Source organism: Danio aesculapii, unplaced genomic scaffold, assembly GCF_903798145.1.
Source record: "Danio aesculapii unplaced genomic scaffold, fDanAes4.1, whole genome shotgun sequence".
Taxonomy (NCBI): domain Eukaryota; kingdom Metazoa; phylum Chordata; class Actinopteri; order Cypriniformes; family Danionidae; genus Danio; species Danio aesculapii.
Window position 1 is genome coordinate 41,864 of NW_026613678.1, and position 24,280 is coordinate 66,143.

At 37.0% G+C, this 24,280-nt stretch overlaps 2 protein-coding genes across 2 annotated transcripts; both read left to right on the plus strand.

The window, feature by feature from the left end:
• Positions 1-4,746: 4,746 nt before the first annotated feature.
• On the plus strand, positions 4,747-5,526 carry LOC130220175 (von Willebrand factor-like). The gene is made up of 3 exons (XM_056452554.1): positions 4,747-4,972; positions 5,237-5,361; positions 5,513-5,526. The coding sequence occupies exons 1-3, from the start codon at positions 4,770-4,772 to the stop codon at positions 5,524-5,526; spliced, it is 342 nt and encodes a 113-aa protein (XP_056308529.1). The 5' UTR covers positions 4,747-4,769.
• A 3,203-nt stretch (positions 5,527-8,729) lies between these two features.
• On the plus strand, positions 8,730-22,800 carry LOC130220176 (SCO-spondin-like; the record flags this gene model as incomplete). The annotated part of the gene is made up of 4 exons (XM_056452555.1): positions 8,730-8,937; positions 9,699-9,864; positions 10,615-10,867; positions 22,617-22,800. Coding segments are annotated over exons 1-4 (690 nt in total), but the record flags the coding sequence as incomplete, so codon positions are not given.
• Between the last annotated feature and the right edge of the window lie 1,480 nt (positions 22,801-24,280).

The following is a 24,280-nucleotide window of genomic DNA, read 5'->3' on the forward strand; positions in this document are numbered from 1 at the left end:
ATATAATATAATATAATATAATATAATATAATATAATATAATATAATAACGTATAATAACATATAATATAATATAATATAATATAATATAATATAATATAATATTAATATAATATAATATAATATAATATAATATAATATAATATAATATAATATTAATATAATATAATATAATATAATATAATATAATATAATATAATATAATATAATACAGTATCCATTGCATCCCTAGAAAAACACTAGGGATAGTGTAGTGCTTATGTGCTGTAATTTGTGTCAGGTGTGCAGTGATGCTGCTGAATTGGGCCACAGCTGTGATCTGTCCAATGATGTTTCTCTACGGAGAGATGCAGAATCAGCCTGTCATCGTCTGAAAGAGACTCCGTTCTCTCACTGCCATCATCAGGTTAGAGTAAAATACACTTTAACTAAACTACACTACATTTTTCATGACTAAACTGTAATCTTGTGTTCTCCAGGTGGATCCCGGGCCGTATATTGACACCTGTCTGTATCTGTTCTGCAGTCTGGATGTAAAGGACAGAGATACGGCTGTGTGTGACACGCTAGCGAGCTATGTCCGCGAGTGTGCTCAACAACACATCATTATCAGCTGGAGGAAAAGAGGATTTTGTGGTACTGTTTACTTTATAGTCACCCACTGTAGCATATTTTTGGCTTATTTTTATGACTATTTATCCATGCAATGTAAGAAAATAGTACTTTAATTTTGATTAAACGCAGCCAAAATAAAAAGGTTGCTTTGACATCATTTAAGCATGTGTATTGTGTGTATTTATTATGGGTATGAGTACACACATGCTTGCATATATTTTAGAAAAATGTTTATATTTAGATATGAAATATGTGTATATATGATAGAAATTATATATACATTTAAATATCTATGTGACTAAATTGTTTTGTATAGTTTTGTTTCTATGTATGTGTTTGTATCACATACATAATAAATATACTGTATATATATAGATGAACCAAATTGGCCGTAGTGTATAAGTATGTGTGCATGAGAGTGTGTGGGTGTTTCCCAGTGATGAGTTGTGGTTGGAAGGGCATCCGCTGTCTAATAACACATGCTGGATAAGCTATCGGTTCATTCCGCTGTGGCGACCCCTGATTAATAAAGGGACTAAGACAAAAAAAAGAAAATGAATAAATGAATGCTTTAATCAGTATTAATAGTATTTAACTTTATTTAAAGTTATTCAAGTTATTGTTATTCAATATTGTTCTTTAATACAGCAGTAAGATATATGAACTGTACCCTTAATTTGACCTGCTCAAAAAAAAAACACTCTTTCTGAATGTATCAAACAAAACTCCAATACACACACAGAAGACAGCATGAGCATTTAAAGCAAATAAACGAATGTAAATATTATCCCGCTTGCTTTTTGAGCGCTGACAGGCGAAGTCTTACATGCTTATCAGTTTTTATTCATTTCTTTTTATTATATTATATTTTTAATCAGCTGAAAAAGTATGTTATGTAATTTATTATTTATTAAAGTAAGACAAACTTGAATAACTTTAAATAAAGTTAAATCAGTAAATCAGTCAATAAAACAGTAAATCAATCAGTAAATCAATCAATAAATCAGTAAATCAGTCAATAAATCAGTAAATCAATCAATAAATCAGTAAATCAATCAATAAATCAGTAAATCAATCAGTAAATCAATCAATAAATCAGTAAATCAGTCAATAAATCAGTAAATCAATCAATAAATCAGTAAATCAATCAATAAATCAGTAAATCAGTCAATAAATCAGTAAATCAGTCAGTAAATCAGTAAATCAATCAATAAATCAGTAAATCAATCAGTAAATCAATCAATAAATCAATAAATCAGTAAATCAATCAATAAATCAGTAAATCAATCAGTAAATCAATCAATAAATCAGTAAATCAGTCAATAAATCAGTAAATCAATCAATAAATCAGTAAATTAATCAGTAAATCAATCAATAAATCAGTAAATCAGTCAATAAATTAGTAAATCAATCAATAAATCAGTAAATCAATCAATAAATCAGTAAATCAATCAGTAAATCAATCAATAAATCAGTAAATCAGTCAATAAATCAGTAAATCAGTCAATAAATCAGTAAATCAGTCAATAAATCAGTAAATCAATCAGTAAATCAATCAATAAATTAGTAAATCAGTCAATAAATCAGTAAATCAATCAATAAATCAGTAAATCAGTCAATAAATCAGTAAATCAATCAATAAATCAGTAAATCAATCAGTAAATCAATCAATAAATCAGTAAGTCAGTCAATAAATCAGTAAATCAGTCAATAAATCAGTAAATCAATCAATAAATCAGTAAATCAATCAGTAAATCAATCAATAAATCAGTAAATCAGTCAATAAATCAGTAAATCAGTCAATAAATCAGTAAATCAATCAATAAATCAGTAAATCAGTCAATAAATCAGTAAATCAGTCAATAAATCAGTAAATCAGTCAATAAATCAGTAAATCAATCAATAAATCAGTAAATCAGTCAATAAATCAGTAAATCAATCAATAAATCAGTAAATCAATCAATAAATCAGTAAATCAATCAGTAAATCAATCAATAAATCAGTAAATCAGTCAATAAATCAGTAAATCAATCAATAAATCAGTAAATCAATCAGTAAATCAATCAATAAATCAGTAAGTCAGTCAATAAATCAGTAAATCAATCAATAAATCAGTAAATCAATCAATAAATCAGTAAATCAGTCAATAAATCAGTAAATCAGTCAATAAATCAGTAAATCAATCAGTAAATCAATCAATAAATTAGTAAATCAGTCAATAAATCAGTAAATCAATCAATAAATCAGTAAATCAGTCAATAAATCAGTAAATCAATCAATAAATCAGTAAATCAATCAGTAAATCAATCAATAAATCAGTAAGTCAGTCAATAAATCAGTAAATCAGTCAATAAATCAGTAAATCAATCAATAAATCAGTAAATCAATCAGTAAATCAATCAATAAATCAGTAAATCAGTCAATAAATCAGTAAATCAGTCAATAAATCAGTAAATCAATCAATAAATCAGTAAATCAGTCAATAAATCAGTAAATCAGTCAATAAATCAGTAAATCAGTCAATAAATCAGTAAATCAATCAATAAATCAGTAAATCAGTCAATAAATCAGTAAATCAATCAATAAATCAGTAAATCAATCAATAAATCAGTAAATCAATCAATAAATCAGTAAATCAATCAGTAAATCAATCAATAAATCAGTAAATCAGTCAATAAATCAGTAAATCAATCAATAAATCAGTAAATCAATCAGTAAATCAATCAATAAATCAGTAAGTCAGTCAATAAATCAGTAAATCAATCAATAAATCAGTAAATCAATCAATAAATCAGTAAATCAGTCAATAAATCAGTAAATCAGTCAATAAATCAGTAAATCAGTCAATAAATCAGTAAATCAATCAGTAAATCAATCAATAAATTAGTAAATCAGTCAATAAATCAGTAAATCAATCAATAAATCAGTAAATCAGTCAATAAATCAGTAAATCAGCCAATAAATCAGTAAATCAGTCAATAAATCAGTAAATCAATCAATAAATCAGTAAATCAGTCAATAAATCAGTAAATCAGTCAATAAATCAGTAAATCAGTCAATAAATCAGTAAATCAATCAATAAATCAGTAAATCAGTCAATAAAACAGTAAATCAATCAGTAAATCAGTCAATAAATCAGTAAATCAGTCAATAAATCAGTAAATCAATCAATAAATCAGTAAATCAGTCAATAAATCAGTAAATCAGTCAATAAATCAGTAAATCAGTCAATAAATCAGTAAATCAATCAATAAATCAGTAAATCAGTCAATAAATCAGTAAATCAGTCAATAAATCAGTAAATCAATCAATAAATCAGTAAATCAATCAATAAATCAGTAAATCAGTCAATAAATCAGTAAATCAGTCAATAAATCAGTAAATCAGTCAATAAATCAGTAAATCAATCAATAAATCAGTAAATCAATCAATAAATCAGTAAATCAGTCAATAAATCAGTAAATCAGTCAATAAATCAGTAAATCAGTCAATAAATCAGTAAATCAGTCAATAAATCAGTAAATCAATCAATAAATCAGTAAATCAATCAATAAATCAGTAAATCAGTCAATAAATCAGTAAATCAGTCAATAAATCAGTAAATCAATCAGTAAATCAATCAATAAATTAGTAAATCAGTCAATAAATCAGTAAATCAATCAATAAATCAGTAAATCAGTAAATAAATCAGTAAATCAATCAATAAATCAGTAAATCAATCAATAAATCAGTAAATAATCAATAAATCAGTAAATCAGTAAATAAATCAGTAAATCAGTCAATAAATCAGTAAATCAGTCAATAAATCAGTATTTAAATATTTATCAGTATTTAACTCTAATCAAACACACAGAAACTGACCCAGCGACCTTCTTGATGTGAGGTGAATGTTCAGAATATTTCTGTTTAATTTTCTGTTTTTATAATAAAGCATATGATTAAATTTATTCCATTTTAAATTAAATTTCTACAATTATTTGTAGATTTTAGACATTCACTTTTTCAGGTTTACCTTTAATGATTTTTTAGTTTCTTGTCGTTCTGTGTGTCCTGCTTAGTTTTATAGTGCTTGTGTGTAATGCATCTGTAGTCATATCTGTCTGTTTTGCATCCCCAGAGCGTGTGTGTCCTCGAGGTCAGGTGTTTTCTGACTGCATGTCGTCCTGTCCGGCCACATGTGCGTCTCCCCGTCCTCCAGCGGCGGGTCAGTGTCGGGACGAGTGTGTGGGGGGCTGCGAGTGTCCTCAGGGTGTGTTTCTGCACGCGGGACAGTGTGTGAGACGGGACGACTGCCCCTGCTTCCACAGGCGACACTCCTACAGCGCAGGACACGCCATCAGACAGAGATGCAACACCTGGTGAGTTTAACAACACACACACAACAGAGGAAAGCACTAATGGGTTAACAAGAATACATAGGAGAATATAAGATGTAAAGTTTGGTACAGTTAAAAATGAAATTATTAACCCTTCCCAGGTGCTATTTAACCCAGCAGGGATATTTTTCCCAGTATTCCCTATAATACTTTTCTTTTGGAAAAAGCCTGGATTAAAAAAAACAATTTTAAAGTGTCAAAAGCTCCTTATTTATGTGTGTGTGTGTTTGTGTGTGTGTTATTCAGTGTGTGTCGTGCCGGGCAGTGGGAGTGTTCTACAGAGAAGTGTGAAGCTCAGTGCTCTATATTAGGAGCCATGCACATCACCACCTTTGACCAGAAGAGATACGGCCTGCAGACTGCAGACTGCCGCTTTACTGCTGTAGAGGTCAGAAACTACACAAACTACACCTGCTCTGTGTGTGTGTGTGTGTGTGTGTGTGCGTGTGTGTGTGTGTGTGTGTGTGTGTGTGTGTGTGTGTGTGTGTGTATCCGCGGGTCACCTGTATGCTGTGTGTGCAGGACTTTGTGGATGAGAAGCTCAGCATCACCATCGGTGCAGGACGGTGTGCTGGAGGAGAAGCTGGATGTCTGAGAGAGATGAGCATCACTGCACTGCACACCACAGTCACTGTCACTGATGCAGGTCACACATCATTCAGTGTTCATTCATTCATTCATCCATCCATACATTTACCACTTTACATTCATCAATCTGTCCAGCCATTTATCCATTCATCCATTCATTTTGCTGTCCATCCTTGACCGATTCTTCTGCCAACCATTCATTCATCCATTCATTTATCCACCCATCCATCACTTATTCATCCATCTACTGAACAGTCCATCTATTTATTCATCTATTTATCATCCATTCATCTAGCTGTATATCCATCACTTATTATTCTTTCGGCAATCCTTCCATCCATCCATCCATCCATCCATCATTCAATCCTTCATTCATCCATTCATTCGATACTGATTCTTCTGCCCATTCTGTCATCCATCCATCCACCCATCCATCCATCCATCCATCCATCCATCCACCCACCCACCCATCCATCCATCCATCCATCCATCCATTCATTCGTTCATTCGTTCATTCGTTCATTCATTCATTCATTCATTCATTCATTCATTCATCCATCTATCTGTCCATCAACCCATTCATCCATTTTTCACTAATTCATTCATCTATCCATTCATTAAACACTGATTCTTCTATCCATCCATCCATCCATCCATCCATCCATTCATTCATCCAATCATCCATCAATCCGTCTATCCATCCATCCATCCATCCATCCATTTATCCATTTACCACTTTTATATATCCATCAAGTCATTCATCAATCTGTCCATCTATATGTCATCCATACATCCATTCATTTTGCTGTCCATTCTTGACCGATTCTTCTGCCAACCATTCATTCATCCATATGTTTATTCACCCATCCATCACTTATTCATCCATCTACCGATTAGTCCACCCATTCCTTCATCTTTCTATCATCCATCCATCTAGCTGTCTATCCATCACTGATTATTCTTCCGGCAATCCATCCATCCACCTCTTTATTCATCCATTCATTCAACACTGATTCTTCTGCCCATCTGTCATCCATCCGTCCATTCGTCTATTCCAAATGTTCATTCATTCATTCATTCAGTTATTCAACATTCATCTATATGTCCATCCATCCATCAATCCATCATCCATCACTGATTAATTTATTCATCCATTCATTCAATGCTGATTCTTCTGCCATCCACCCATCATCCATTTATCCATTCATCCATCTGTCAATCCATCCATCAATTAATTTTTCCATCTATCCACCCATTCATCCATTCATTCATCACTGATTATTCTGCCCGTCCATCATCAGTCCATCCATCCATCCACCCACCCATCTATTAATTAATTAATTAATTTATTCATTCATTCATCTATCTGTCCATCTATCAATCCATCATCTATCCATCCATCAATCCATTCATTCATCTATCAATCAAGCCATCCTTCACTGATTTATCCATCTATCAATCCAAACATCCATCAATCTATCCATCATCCTTTCATCTATATGTTCATTGCTGATTCCTTCATCCATCCATCCATCCATCAATCCCCCATCCACATATGCTTTACTCTGTCTCCATGACTGTGCTGTTGTGTCCCAGGCTCAGTGCTGGTGAACGGACACAGGAATGGTCTGCCAGTGGTCACAGGAGATCTGCTGGTCAGGAGAGCGTCCTCCAGTGTCCTGTTGATCCAGGCGTTCGGTGCACAGCTCATGTGGCATCTGGACGGGCCTTTATTAATCATCACCCTGCAGCCCGGCTTCGCTCATAAGGTAACACAAGCACACACACTGCTCCTCAGGGTCAGTTGCTTCATTTCTTTGTGTTTCTGATTTTTTTTTAATGTTCTGTGTTTGTAGTGATTTTTTGTGTGTTTGTATTTTTAATTAAGTCAAATACATTTCACAGTCAGAACCATGCTTATTAAAATGTACTGTAGGTGATCTGTCCACCCCATCTGCCAATTCGTAATTAAATAATTAATTAATCTATCCATCCATTCATCTATCATCTGTCCATCCATCACTGATTCATCCATCTATCAACTCTTCCATCCATCCATTCGTCCATCCATCATTTATTTAGTCCATTTATCCATCCATTTGTCCCTCCATTTTTTTATCCATTCATCCAACCAACTATCCATTAATTCATCCATCCATCCATTCATTATTTTATCCACCCATCCATCCATTCATTTTTATCTATCCATCATCCATTAATTATTTCATTCATCCATTCATTATTTTTATCCACCCATCCATCCATTCATTTTTCATCTATCCATCATCCATTAATTATTTCATTCATCCATTCATTATTTCGCCCATCCATCTATCCATCCATTCATCCATCCATCCATTATTTTGGCCTCCCATCCATCCATTCATTATTCCATCCATTTATTATTTCATCCATCCATCCATCCATCCATCCATCCATCCATCCATCCATTCATTTCGTCCATCCATTCATCCATCCATCCATTATTTCAACCATCCATCCATTCATTATTTTGTCTTTCTATCCATCCATTAATTATTTTATCCATCCATCCATTCATTATTTTATTTATCCATTCGTCTATTCATCCATCTGTTCGTCCATCTATCCATCCATCCATCCCTCTGTTTTTCCATCTATTCATCCATCCATCTATCCATTATTTCGTCCGTCCGTCCATCCATCTATCCATCCATCCATCCATCCATCCATCCATCCATCCATCCATCCATCCATCCATCCATCCATCTATCCATCTATCCATCTATCCATCCATCCATCCATTTATTTCATCCATCCATTCATTCATCCATCCATTATTTCATCCATCCATCCATCCATCCATCCATTCATTATTTTATTTGTCCATCCATCCATCCATCCATTCATTATTTCATCCATTCATTCATTATTTTATTTGTCCATTCGTCCATTCGTCTATTCATCCATTCATCCATCCATCCACCCATCCAACCATCCATCCAACCCTCTGTTTTTCCATCTATTCATCCATCCATCCCTCTGTTTTTCCATCTTTTTATCCATCTATCCATTCATTATTTCATTTGCCCATTCGTCCATCCATCCACCCATCCACTCATCTAACAGTGTGTTCTTGTTGACATGTATCCTGATGTCAGGTTCGAGGGTTGTGTGGCACTCTGAGCTGGAGTCAGCATGATGATTTCACCACTCCCGAAGGTGACGTGGAGAACAGCGCCGCCTCTTTTGCTGCCCAATTCAGAGTGGGCTCCTGTCCTGCGCCCTCATCGATGACCTCTGACCCCTGCGGGACGTTGACCCAGCGCAGACAGCTGGCAGAGAGAGTGTGTTCAGTCATTCACAGCAATGTCTTTCAGGTCAGTCTGATGATGGTCAAGGTTATAATAGCAATTTTACATTTTTAAATTAGCTGCACATTTCAGTTTAGTTTTAGTTCGTTTCATTAATGTTTTCGTCAGTGATTTCATGTATTTTTTATTTTGTGAACATATTTCTATTTAGTTTTTATTATATATCTAGTTTCAGTTTTAGATTTAGTAATGAAAGTTTATCAACCAGAGCAAAGTTTAGTATTTGCACAGCTTACATTAACACGTATATCTCTTATTATAAGAATTTATTACTAAGAATATCTCTTAGTAATAAAAAATAATGTAATCATGTTAACAAACACTGACTCCAAAAATGTACAAAGGCAAAAAAATAATATAAAAAAATTGTGAAGAAATCAGACAAACATATTTAAGAGGACCTATTATGCAAAAATGGACGTTATAAGGGGTTTAAACACAGTTGTGTGTCAGCAGTGTGTGAATATTTCCAGCCTCTAATGGTGAACATTAATTAATTCTATTGTTTATAATCAGACTTGATAAAAACAGTCTGCAGAAACACTTTGATTGACAGTGTCATCAGAAGGGGAAAGCCCCGCCCACTAGTGACCATCCCTACCTCATTAGCATAACAGCCCTGAGTGAGAAGCAGCCGTCTATTAGCCATTAGAGTTTTGAGCTGCTGAAGATTAACAAACAAACAGCGACAGGAGTCTCCATAGAGACTATAATAGCCTTGCTGTTGGGTTATAGTTTTAGTAATATTCACTGACGTGTTTTTTCAGGCGTGTCATGATGTGGTGGACAGAGAGCCGTTCATGCGTCTGTGTGTCAGTGAAGTGTGCAGCTGCGGCCAGCAGACGTCCTGCCATTGCTCCGTCCTCACCGCATACGCCACACACTGCGCTCAAGAGGGGGCGCTGCTGAGCTGGAGGAATCACACATTCTGCCGTAATAAAATAATTAATATCATGTGTCTATCATGTTAATATAATACAGTGTTAGTACATATTTATGTAATATGAACATTATTTATTTTACATAATATAATTTAGATTTTGCTTGTATTATTATAATGTAGTAACGAAATTGTTTGATTAATGATGAATTAGTTAAACATTGCCTGTTGTTTGTAAATGCAATTTTTATAGTATATAATGCTTTGTTGTTTATTATTATTATGCATTGTAAGTATTATAATTATGTAATTATGAATTAATTATTTAATATGTATAATGATTATGTTTTATAATAATTAAAATGAATGCTAATTAAATATAAAATTATTTATAATAATTGCATATACTGGTGTTAGTATATGCAATTTATATAATATTTAGTTCTTTGTTGTTTATTATGCATTGTAATTATTATAATTATGTAATTATGAATTATATTAGTAGTTATTTAGTTATTAGTTAATTATTTAATATGTAAGTTTATTATGTTATAATATTTTAATTAATGAAATTTAAATATAAAATTAATTATATGAAATATTTTTATTAATAATTATTAATTAATTAATTGTATATTTATGTTTTTTTTTAATTATTAATTCTATGCAACCTGCCAATCTGGCAACCTTTCCTATTATTTGTTGAACATATAAATAAAGAACACACCCCCATAAACATGTATTGAAATTATTGTAATTGTTATTTCATAATTATTTGAATGTGTCGTGTTGTGTGTGTTCAGCGGTGCAGTGCTCTGGAGGGCAGGTGTATCAGGAGTGCGGGCGTCTGTGCGGGACGTCCTGTGCTGACCTGTGGGACGGCTGGAGGTGTGAGCCGGATGAGGGCAGCAGGGTCTGTGTTTCGGGATGTCAGTGTCCCGATGGACTGGCGCAGGATGCTCAGGGTCAGTGTGTGCCTGTCCACATGTGTCCCTGTAGAAGCGGAGACGCTCTCCATCCTGCGGGCAGCTCCATAATCAACAACTGCAACACCTGGTAGGAGATCTGAAACTCTCATTCATGTGTGATGTTGATGAAATATGATATCTGAATTTGTTTTGGGGGAATGTTTTACTGAATCATTCGTTCAAATGATTCGTTCAAAACGTATGATTCATTTATAAACAATGTGACTTTTATTAATATTTACTTCTACTTTTATAAATGAAATGATAAACAATTATTTTATTGTGTGTGAAGCTCCATCACAGAAAATAAGAAGAAAATTATTAATGTTTTAAAAAATATTGAATGATACAATTTGAGGTTTAACTAATTTTAGAATCCAAGTGCATTAAAGTTTTGTCTATAAATATACACAAAAATTTAGAATTTTTCAATATATAGACATTTATTTTGTTGATTTAGGGTGCTTTCACACCTAGACTTTTGTTTTGAAACCTGACGCGTTCTCCCAGTTAGCGCAGTTCGTCTGGCATATGTGAATCCAGCAATCACGCTCCTGAATGAGGTGGTCTTGGCTCGATTGAAACGAACGCTGCTGAAACACTTTGATTGACATTCTCCCTTTGTACGTGTCATCAGAGGGGGAAAGCCCCGCCCACTAGTGACCATCCCTACCTCATTAGCATAACAGCCTTGAGTGAGAAGTAGCCGTCTATTAGCCATTAGAGTTTTGAGCTGCTGAAGATTAACAAACAAACAGCGACAGGAGTCTCCATAGAGAAGCGGATTGATTGGAGTGAGAAAGCAATATGAACCAGGCTATATCACAGTGTATTATGGATATGTAATATCCATATTCATATATGCGACTATATGAAGGCAGAATTATTTTAAGTGGGGGGGGGGGGATGTCATTCCTACCAGTAAATGTGCGTGTCAGATTAAATTCAAAAGTGAAAGCATGCTGAATTATGAACGAGAGCTGTTTATCCGTTAAGAAAACTGACTGAACTGCAGTCTTGGTTTATCTATTATTTCTCTCTATATTGTAAAGCCTATGATTCATTATGCTAGCCAACGGCTATATGTGAGAAAGTCTTACCTCTGATTTATATTTGGTGATGATGTCTGTGGTTTTCACCATTCAAAATCAAAGCACAGCTTTCCACTTATAATGTCTTGTTGCTCATTGCCATAAATTAAAATAAGGCCACATGACAGCTGAGAGGGAATCTGCAAAGTAAACCATGGAACTCTGACCAATGTGATGAGAGTTTACTCGCACATGACTTGTTTGAACTATTTTGGTCTGTTTAGAAACTTTGCCATGTGAAAGCGAACTGCACCAAGAACAAAAATAATCATTGTGTGAAAGGTGTGAAAGCACCCTTAGATTCATCATTGATAAATAAAAATTAATATGACATTAAAACTGACAGTAGGTGGCGACAAGTTCCTGTCTTAATGATTGATTCACTGAATCATTCATTTAAATGACTTACTCAAAACATCTGATTCATTTATAAACAATGTGATTGCCTAGTTAACCTAATTAACCTAGTTAAGCCTTTAAATGTCACTTTAGGCTGTATAGAAGTGTCTTGAAGAATATCTAGACAAATATTATTTACTGTCATCATGACAAAGAGAAAATAAATCAGTTATTAGAAATGAGTTATTAAAACTATTATGATTAGAAATGTGTTGAAGAAATTTTCTCCCCGTCAAACAGAAATTGGGGAAAAAATAAACAGGGGGCCTAATAATTCTGACTGTATAAGAACTGCATACATATATAAAACGGGGAATGAAACACTGCAGTATTAGTTTGAGATGCACTGATGTTCTACTTTAATTGACGAAGTAATAAAAATACAATTTTATTATGTGTGAAGCAGCTTCACAGAAAATAAGAAGAAAATTATTAGTTCATGTTTTTAATTTTTACAAAAATAAAATGAAACAGACTCAATTTAAAGTTTAAGAGACACTAATTTTATGATTCATGTGCATTCAGGTTTTGTGCTAAATGTGTGTCAACAATTACAACCATTATTTATTTTGCATAAATAGACATCTATTTTGTTGAATAATTCATTATGTTTTTTTTCTTAATGAATTTTAATTATTGTAATACAACAATTATTTTATTTCATTTCATATTTCAAAATATTTATTCTACATGTTAGTACTGATTGCTTTATCATATGCTTTTTTATATTTACAACAAGTAATTGTTTTAGTCAACAAACATACTAAAAACTAACAAATAATATTTCCTGCCTCAAAAAATTATATTATGGGGTATACTGTAACTTTGAGGTTGAATCACCAATGTCTTGTACTGTACATGTGTACCAGATAAAACATATATTTACAGATATTTAAACTGAATTTAAAACAGAGATATACAGTATAAAGAGAGATGATGCAATAGTGACTGAGACATACAGTATCAGTTCGTCTATTGTCTCAGTGAATGGTTTTTATAGTCGTGTTGTGAAAAGTTTTATTGTACTTTATCATTTTGAGGTTGATTTTTATCTCCAATGTCCAGATAATATAGTGAGCGGAAAATTACCTTTGTACTCAAACTTATGCATGTTTGTGGGCCAAAGAGGAATACACAGATATAATTAAAAAACACTGACTAGCAGAAAATAATGTGATGAACTATAGTTTTGTATTATGTTAGTATATTCCTGCTTACATGTCGCTTATTTATTGTATTAGTTGTCTAATGTGAAGTATTTACATGTGACATTTGAACAGCATTGTCCTTCAAAACACATATCTGTATGCAATATGCAGCCTGGATGTCTGGGAGGTTGCTAACAAGTTCTGGGTGGTTGCTAGGGTGGTCTGCATTGTAGTTTTCCTGTACAAAACTCATATCTGTAAAAACAGTATGCAGCCTGGATGTCTGGTAGGTTGCTAGGGTGTTCTGGGTTTTTGCTAGGGTGGTCTGATTTGTTGCTACAGTGTAAATGATGGTTTCCAGGGTGTTACAGTGTTCAAATAGGTTGCGAAGGTGTTCTGGGTTGTTGCTAGGGTGGTCAGATTCATTGCTACAGTGTAAATGATGGTTGCCAGGGTGTTATAAGGGGCTGTTACGGTGTTGTGGGTGGTTTCTAAGGTGTTCTGTGTATAATGGGTGGTTGCTAGTGTGTTTAGCAAGTTGCTAAGGTGTTCTGGTTGGATGCTTGGGTTTTCTAGGTTGTTGCTAGGGTGGTCTGATTTGTTGCTACAGTGTAAATGATGGTTGCCAGGGTGCTATAAGGGGCTGTTACGGTGTTATGGGTGGTTTCAAAGATGTTCTGTGTATAATGGATGGTTGTTAGTGTGTTAAGTGGGTTGCTAAGGTGTTCTGGTTGGGTTCTAGGGAGTTATGAGTGGTTTCTTGGCACTTCTAGGTGGTTGCTAAGGTGTTCTAATTGATTGTTAGGGTGTTACGGTTGTTACAGTTTTCAAATAGGTTACTAAGGTGTTCTGGGTTGTTGCCAGGGTGGTCAGATTTGTGGCTACAGTGTAAATGATGGTTGCCAGGGTGTTATATGGGGCTATTATGGTGTTATGGGTGGTTTCTAAGGTGTTCTGTGTATAATGGGTGGTTGCTAGTGTGTTTAGCGGGTTTCTAAGGTGTTCTGGTCACCTTTCAGTGTAATGGGTGGTTGCTGGGGTGTTCTAAGGCATTGTTGTCCTGAGTGGTTGTTGTAATATTCAGGGTAATCTCTTAGGCATTCAGGGTGGTTGCTTGGGTGTTTTAATGGGTTGCTGAGGTGTTCTGGTTGGATGATGTAATGGGTGGTTGCTTGGCACGTCAAGTGGTTGCTAAGGTGTTCTAATAAGTTGGTAGGGTGTATTGTGTTGTTGCTACAGTGTTGTAATGGGTTGCTAAGGTGTTCTGAGTGGTTGTTACGGTGTTATAAGCGGCTGATATGGTGTTTTGAGTGGTTGCTAAGGTGTTCTGTGTATAATGGGTTGTTACTAGGGTGTTTTAGTGGATTGTTAAGGTGTTCTGATTGGCTGCTAAGGTGTTATGTGTGGTTTCTTGGAATTCTAAGTGGTTGCTAAGGTGTTCTTATGAGTTGTTAGGGTGTGATGGGTGGTTACTAGGGCGTTCAAATGGGTTTGCTAAGATGATCTGGGTTGTTGCTTGGGCGGTCTGGTATGTTGCTACTGTGTTCAGGGTGGTTGCTAGGTGTTTTAATGGGTTGCTAAGGTGTTCTTGTTGGTTGATATGGTATTATGGGTGCTTGGTTGGTTGCTAAGGTTTTCTAATGAGCTGATAGTGTGTCATAGTTTGTTGCTAGAGTGTAATGTGTGGTTGCTGGGGTGTTCTAAGGCATTGTTAAGTCGTCCTGAGTGGTTGTTAAAATATTTAGGTTAGTTGCTAGGGTGTTCTGGTTGGTTGATCGGGTGTAATGGGTGGTTACTTGGCATTTCAAGTGGTTGTTATGGTGTTCTAATAAGTTGGTTGGGTGTAATGTGTTGTGTCTAGGGTGTTCTAATGGGCTGCTAAGCTGTTCCGGGTGGTTGCTGGGGTTTTATAAGGGGCTGCTATGGTTTTCTGAGTGGTTGCTAAGGTGTTCTGTGTATAACGGGTGGCTGCTAGGGGTTTTAGTGGGTTGCTAAGGTGTTCTGTGTGGTTGCTAAAATGGTATGTGTTGTTCTTGGCACTTCTAAGTGGTTGCTAAGGTGTTTAAATGAGTTGTTAGGGTATTATGGGTGGTTGCTAGGGTGTTCAAAAGGCGTTCCAATGATGATCTTAGTAGTTGCTAATATGGGTCATTGCTAAGGTTTTCCAAGGTGTTGCCATGATGTTTTGAGAGGTTGATAAATTGTTCTTGGTGGAAACAAAGGGGTTATAAATAGTTGCTAATGTGAAAGTTTGCTAATTCCGAGTGGTTGCTAAGATGTTTTGGGTTGGTCCTCAGGGAAGGTATTTTTTTTCACCTGTTTTTTGCTCAAGCATCTGCTCAGCCTAATGTAAAACCAACAACACGGCTAGTGACTTGTCAAGGTTTACTTTCTTCTCCAGTCACGGGTGTTGTGGTTAATTTCTAATGGTTGAATTTCTAATGGTTAAATGTAGACCGTTTTATCTGCCACGGGAGTTCACCTCCACCATAATAACTGCTGCTTATATCCCTCCCGACGCTGATGCCAAGCTTGCTATGAATGAACTTCATGCAGCCATCAGCAAACAACAGACTGCTCACCCGGAGGCTGCTTTTATTGTTGCGGGGGATTTTAATCACTCAAACTTAAAGACAGTGCTCCCCAAATTCCATCAGAACATTTTCTGCCACACAAGGGGAAACAAAACTTTAGACCAAGTTTACACAAACATGGCTGAAGCATATGCTGTGACCCCCCTCCCCCACTTGGGTCAATCAGATCACCTTTGTTTGTTTCTCACCCCCAAATACTCACCCATCGTCAACCGTGTGAAGCCATCAGTAAGGACCATCAAAGTGTGGCCAGCGGGGGTGGACTCCACACTCCAGGACAGGTTTGAACACACAGACTGGAGTATGTTTGCTTCCCAGGCCACATGTGGCTCTCACACAGACATTGACAGTTACACTTCCTCTGTTCTGGAATATATCAACACCACCATAGACAGTGTTACAACCCAGAAACAGATCACCACATACCCAAATCAAAAGCCATGGATGAACAAGGAGGTGCGCCTCCTGCTGAAGGCACGCAACACTGCATTCAGATCAGGGGATGCACAGGCCTACAGCACTTCCAGGGCTAATCTGAAGAGGGGCATCAAAAAGGCCAAGCACTACTACAAGCTAAAGCTAGAGGAGCACTTTTCCAACTCTGATCCTCGGCGCATGTGGCAGGGCATCCAGGCCATCAGCAACTACAAACCCAGCCAGTCCACCCCCACAGCCACAAATGTCTCCTTCCTGAACGAGCTAAATGACTTTTATGCCCGCTTTGAAAGAGACAATACAGAACCCTACACCAGGAACACTACCTCAACCGACCACTCACCTATCACACTCACCTCCTCAGAAGTCTACACTGCACTGAGTCGGATCAATGTGCGTAAGGCTGCTGGACCAGACGGTATTCCTGGGCGCGTCCTCAAAGCATGTGCAGAACAGCTCACTGGGGTGTTCACAGACATTTTCAACCTGTCACTTAACCTAGCAACTGTGCCAACATGCTTTAAAACCACCTCTATTGTGCCAGTGCCCAAACACTCCAGCCCATCATGCCTGAATGACTACCGCCCTGTAGCACTCACACCCATCATCATGAAGTGCTTCGAGCGGTTGGTCCTGGCACATCTGAAAGACTCTCTGCCATCCACACTGGACCCACATCAGTTTGCCTACCGTGGCAACAGGAGCACAGAAGATGCCGTCTCCATAGCACTGCACTCTGTACTCACACACCTGGACAATAAAAACACTTATGCACGAATGCTGTTTGTTGACTTCAGCTCAGCATTCAACACTGTCATACCCTCTAAGCTACTGATCAAACTCAGAGACCTGGATATCGACACGTCTCTCTGCAACTGGGTTATGGACTTTCTGACTAACAGACCTCAGAATGTTAGATCAGGCCACATCTGCTCCACCACCGTCACACTCAACACTGGTGTACCACAGGGCTGCGTGCTGAGCCCCTTCCTCTACTCCCTTTTTACCATCGACTGTAGGCCTGTGAACAGATCCAACACCATCATCAAATTTGCAGATGACACCACAGTGATTGGTCTAATCAGCAATAATGATGAGACTGCCTACAGGGAGGAGATACAGCATCTGGCCACTTGGTGCACCGACAATAATCTGCTCCTTAACACCAATAAGACCAAGGAGCTCATTGTGGACTTCAGGAAGGGACGAACAGGCTCGCATGATCCCATCCACATTAATGGGATGGCCGTTGAGCCTGTCTCATCCTTCAAGTTCCTGGGGACCCACATCTCAAAGGACCTTTCCTGGACCACCAACACCTCCAGCCTGGTCAAGAAGGCTCATCAGCGCCTATTCTTCTTGAGGCAACTTAAGAAGAACCAGCTTTCATCAGCCGTCCTGGTGAACTTCTACTGCTGCACAATAGAAAGCATCCTGACCAACTGCGTCACAGTCTGGTATGGAAGCTGCTCTGTTGCTGAGCGTAAGGCACTGCAGCGGGTGGTGAAAACTGCCCAACGCATCACAGGGACTACACTGCCAGCCATTGAGGACATCCAGAAGAAACACTGTCTGCGCCGAGCACGCAGTATTCTTAAGGACACCTCTCACCCTGCTCACAGACTGTTCTCTCTCCTGCCTTCCGGCAGGCGCTTCAGGCTCCCCCGGACAAAAACCAGCAGACTGAGGAACAGCTTTTTCCCCAGAGCTGTCTTCCTTTTGAACTCTGCTCCTCACTGACTCTTTTGCCCCCCCCCAATACACCCCCCACACTCCTCTAACTTATACTCCTCACAATCACTGCACTATTTAACATTTGCACATTTAAAGTTTGCACATATTCATTGCACTGATTCATTTACTTGAACTGTACATACCCACAGCACATGGACATTTGTAATTGGTAATTATGTTTATCTATCTGCCACTCCTGATTATTAATAGCATCATGTACATATATTCATTTATGCAAATCTCTGTTCATAGCTAATACAACCTGTATATAATGTTGATAGTACATCCATCTGTAAATATCACCATAGTTTTTCTATAACTGCACTTTATAACTTATACCTGTATCCTGCACTTGCTGCTATTGCACTGCTGGTTAGACCTAAACTGCATTTCGTTGCCTTGTACTTGTACATGTGTAATGACAATAAAGTTGAATCTAATCTAATCTAATCTAGTTCTGCAGTTGCCATCGTGTGTGTGTGTGTGTGTGTGTGTGTGGTTTTGGAAGTTGCAGAGGTGTGAGGGATCTGATGAAGTCACTCTATGACCCACGGGCTCTGTGTCTCGGGATAGGTTGATTTCATTGCATCTCTTATGCCTCGAGGTCTGCCAGCACACGTAACTGTGGGTTTATGGTGGCTGATATCAGCACTAGATAAAAATGTTTCTCATCTGGTCCTCATGTTCAGTGTGGAAATGTGGAGTTTGGATCAGACTGATAATGAAACACAGATGGAGATTGCATAATCGGACATTCATGATGTTTTTACCTCACACCTTCACATGTGTATACAGTAACATATGAATACTACATACTTGTGAAACACATGCTTAGAATTACTAGCAATAAATCCACGGTTAAGCCGAGCTGTGTTGGTCTTTTTCAGTGTGTTATCCATTTGAAAACAAACTTAATCTTATGTTTTAATTCAGATAACTGCCAAGGCAATCTTTTTTTCTTTTCTATTTTTATTTTTAGTTCTCATTATAAATACTGTTACCACCCAACTGGAAAACCCTTAAAAAACAGAAATCACCACAACAATCTAGAAATCACAGATAACACCCTAATAACAAACTAAAAGCCACAATCAAACAAAAGCTACAATCAAGAAAAAAAAACAAATACCACCAAAACACCCTAGCAACAACTTAAAATCCACATAGAAGCACCCTAGCAACAACCTAGAAACCCCCACAACAACATAAAACACCCACAACACTCAAGCAATAACATAAAAACCACACACAGCACCAAAGCAACAACCTAAAAACTACCACATCAACCTAGAAACTACCACAACAACATAAAACACCCACAACACTCTAGCAATAATATAAAAACCACACACAACACCAAAGCAACAACCTAAAAACTACCACATCAATATAGAAACTACCACAACACCCTAGTAACAAGCTAAAAACCCCACAGAATGCCAAAGCAACAACTTAGAATTCAACACAGTAACATAAAAATCACCTGCAACAACTTGAAACTCCCAAAACAGCATACCTGTAAAATCACTGACCACAACACCCTAGCAACAACCTAGAGGCCACCCACAACACCCTAGAAACCAAAACAATCCCATTGCAACAACCTGTAAGCCACCACAGCAACATAAAAACATCTACAAGACTCTAGCAATTACCTAAAAACCACCCACAATGCCCTAGTAACAACCTAGAAATCACAACAATAAAATAAAAATCACCTACAACACCCTAGCAACAACTAGAAACCACCAAAACAACATAAAACCACAGACAGCACCCTAGCAACAACCTATAAACCACCCAAACATAAAAAACACCCGTAACACTCTAGCAATTACCTAAAAATAACCCACAACACTCAAACAACAACATAGAAATCACTGCAACAACTTAGAAACTACCCCAACAGCACCATGGCAACAACTTAGAAACCACCACATCAAACTAGAAACCTCCAAAACAACATAAAAACCACAAAACGCACCCTAGCAACAACCTAGAAACCACCCACAATGCCCTAGCAACAATCTAGAAATCACAAGAATGAAATAAAAATCATCCACAATACCCTGGCAACAACTAGAAACCACCAAAACAACATAAAACCACAGATAGCACCCTAGCAATAACCTAAAATCCACCCACAGCGACCTTGAAAACACCCAATTACAACCTAGCAACAACCTAGAAATCACCCACAAAACCATAAAAACAACCTAGAAGTCACACCAATAAAATAAAAATTAAACCCAATACCCTGGCAACAACTAGAAACCACCCTAACAACATAAAACCATCACAACAAACCTAGAAACAACCACAACACCCTAGCAACAACCTAGAGGCCACCAACAACACCATAGAAACCATAACAATAGCATAGCAACAACCTGTAAACCACCAAAACAACATAAAACCACTGCAACAAACCTAGAAACAACCACAACACTAGAGCAACAACCTAGAGGCCACCAACAACACCCTAGAAACCACTACAATAGCATGGAACAACTTGTAAACCACCAAAACAACATAAAACCACAGACAGCCATAAAACCATCACAACAAACCAAGAAACAACAACACCCTAGCAACAACCTAGAGACCAACCAACAACACCCTAGAAACCATTACAATAGCATAGCAACAACCTATAAACCACCAGAACAACACAAAACCACTGCAACAAACCTAGAAACAACCACAACACTATAGCAACAACCTAGAGGCCACCAACAACACCCTAGAAACCACAACATTAGCATAGCAACAACCTAGAGACCATCAACAACACCCTAGAAACCACTACAATAGCATAGCAACAACCTATAAACCACCAAAACAACACAAAACCACTGCAACAAATCTAGAAACAACCACAACACTATAGCAACAACCTAGAGGCCACCAACAACACCCTAGAAACCACAACAATAGCATAGCAACAACCTAGAGACCCCCAACAACACCCTAGAAACCACTACAATATCATAGCAACAACTTATAAACCACCAAAACAACACAAAACCACTGCAACAAATCTAGAAACAACCACAACACTATAGCAACAACCTAGAGGCCACCAACAACACCCTAGAAACCACAACAATAGCATAGCAACAACCTATAAACCACCAAAACAACATAAAACCACCACAACAAACCTAGAAATAACCACAACACCCTAGCAACAACCTAGAGGCCACCAACAACACACTAGAAACCACAACAATAGCATGGCAACAACTTGTAAACCACCAAAACAACATAAAACCACAGACAGCCATAAAACCATCACAACAATCCTAAAAACAACCACAACACCCTAGCAACAACGTAGAGGCTGCCCACAACACCACAAAACTACAACAATACCATAGCAACATCCTGTAAACCACCAAAACAACATAAAAACCACATCGACAAACCTAGAAATAACCACAACACTATAGCAACAACCTAGAGGCCACCAACAACACCCTAGAAACCACAACAATAGCATAGCAACAACCTATAAACCACCAAAACAACATAAAACCACTGCAACAAGCCTAAAAACAACCACAACACTATAGCAACAACCTAGAGGCCGCCAACAACACCCTAGAAACCACAACAATAGCATAGCAACAACCTAGAGACCACCAACAACACCCTAGAAACCACTACAATAGCATAGCAACAACCTATAAACCACCAAAACAACACAAAACCACTGCAACAAATCTAGAAACAACCACAACACTATAGCAACAACCTAGAGGCCACCAACAACACCCTAAAAACCACAACAATAGCATAGCAACAACCTAGAGACCACCAACAACACCCTAGAAACCACTACAATAGCAAAGCAACAACCTATAAACCACCAAAACAACACAAAACCACTGCAACAAACCTAGAAACAACCACAACACTATAGCAACAAACTAGAGGCCACCAACAACACCATAGAAACCACAACAATAGCATAGTAACAACCTATAAACCACCAAAACAACATAAAACCATCACAACAAAGCTAGAAACAACCCCAACACCCTAGCAACAACCTAGAGGCCACCAACAACACCCTAGAAACCACTACAATAGCATGGCAACAACTTGTAAACCACCAAAACAACATAAAACCACAGACAGCCATAAAACCATCACAACAATCCTAAAAACAACCACAACACCCTAGCAACAACCTAGAGGCTACCCACAACACCCTAAAACCACAGCAATACCATAGCAACAACCTGTAAACCACCAAAAACAACATAAAAACCACATCGACAAACCTAGAAATAACCACAACACCACAGCAACAAGCTAGAAACCTTCCACAACACCCTCGCAAAATTGTAGCAGATTTATCAGGGTCAAGCATGTCTAATGTAAAGATGTTTGTGAGCTTTTAAATGTGTTTCTCTCTGTTTTGTTTGTAGTGTTTGTACACGTGGAGCATGGAACTGCACTGATCTCTCATGTCCAGAGCTCAATCAGTGTCCAGGCTCTCTGATCTTCTCTCCTCGCTCCTGTCTGAGGACCTGCTCCACTCCAAACTCTCCTCTGGACGCCTGTACTGAACCCATCCACGGCTGCATCTGTCCGGAGGGCACTGTACTACTGGTGCGTCTCTTGTTTGACATGCAGATAACTTATTTTTATAGCATGTTTTTACTTAATTTGAATTATCGTTTACAGATATAATACTGTGCTCAGCATAATTGAGAACACCTTGTTTTGAAAATGAGAGGTCACATAGGTCACATGTTTTAGTGCATTTGAACAAAACAGATTTATTAAACAGATATATTTATAAAAAATATATTTTAGTCTTAGAACAGCTTTAGAAATAAGAAGATAATACATTTAAATTCGTGCAAAATATTGGGGGAAGCTACAAAATTCCAACAAAATGTTCAAATTTTTTGTTTCTCTTGAATTTTACTCTTTTCAAAATTATTATTTGATATTTTTCCCTAACATATACATTTTGGGTGTACTAATTTGTGACATTTATTATTAGTTATTTTGTTGGATTAGCTCCAGATTTGGCTTCAGTCAGGGGCAATTTTAGAATTTTCATTTTAGGGGGCTCAGCTGCTGAGGTAAAAAAAATAAAATAAATAAATAAAAAAAATAAAATAAAATAAATATATATATATACATACAATTAATATTACATTTATAAGTAGTAATCTAATTGTAAAAAATGTATAAAAGTTAAAATGTTTAATATGGAGGGCGAAGCAGTGGCGCAGTAGGTAGTGCTGTCGCCTCACAGCAAGAAGGTCGCTGGTTTGAGCCTCGGCTGGGTCAGTTGGCGTTTCTGTGTGGAGTTTGCATGTTCTCCCTGCGTTTGCGTGGGTTTTCTCCGGGTGCTCAGGTTTCCCCCACAGTCCAAAGACATGCGGTACAGGTGAGTTGGGTAAGCTAAATTGTCCGTAGTGAATGGGTGTGTGTGTGGATGTATCCCAGGGATGGGTTGCAGCTGGAAGGCTGCGTGAAAATGTGCTAGATAAGTTGGCGGTTCAGGCTGTGGCGGCCCCGGATTGGTAAAGAGACTAAGCCGAAAAGAAAATGAATAAATGAATGTTTAATATGGTAGGGTTGTATGCTAAACTAGTAATATTCCACTGTACTGCAAAAACAGAGATAGCCATTTGAGGCTCAACACACCTGTTTACTGTAGTAAAAAAACACTTTCTAGATTCAAGTACATTTTTATTTCCATGTATTAAATAAATAAAACTGCCACTTTTCTATTTAAATGGCAAATTTAAATATATATATTTTAAACCTGCAGGCTAAACCTGAATCACAATAATAAATACGAATTATTTAACACAACACATGATGTTTCTATCTCTGTCAGTGACTCTGACAGTTCAAATGAGTACATTCACTAAGTGCTTCTGTCACTGTTTTGAATCCTTTCTGTGCAAGACTGTATAGTATAGTTAATGCCACATGCACTAACACAAAACGTGTTTTTATATTAGTAGTTAATTTTGAAATTAAAATAGAGAACGTCCTGGTTACGTACGTAACCCACGTTCCCCGAATAGGGAACTTCAACGTGTGTCTGTTATTAAACAGACTTTTG

Excerpts from the sequence above, each read along its gene's own strand:
- LOC130220175 (XM_056452554.1), top strand. The coding sequence starts at position 4,770 with ATGTCGTCCTGTCCGGCCACATGTGCGTCTCCCCGTCCTCCAGCGGCG. Across the intron at positions 4,973-5,236 it reads AGACAGAGATGCAACACCTG|TGTGTGTCGTGCCGGGCAGT; the intron begins GTGAGTTTAACA and ends TGTGTTATTCAG.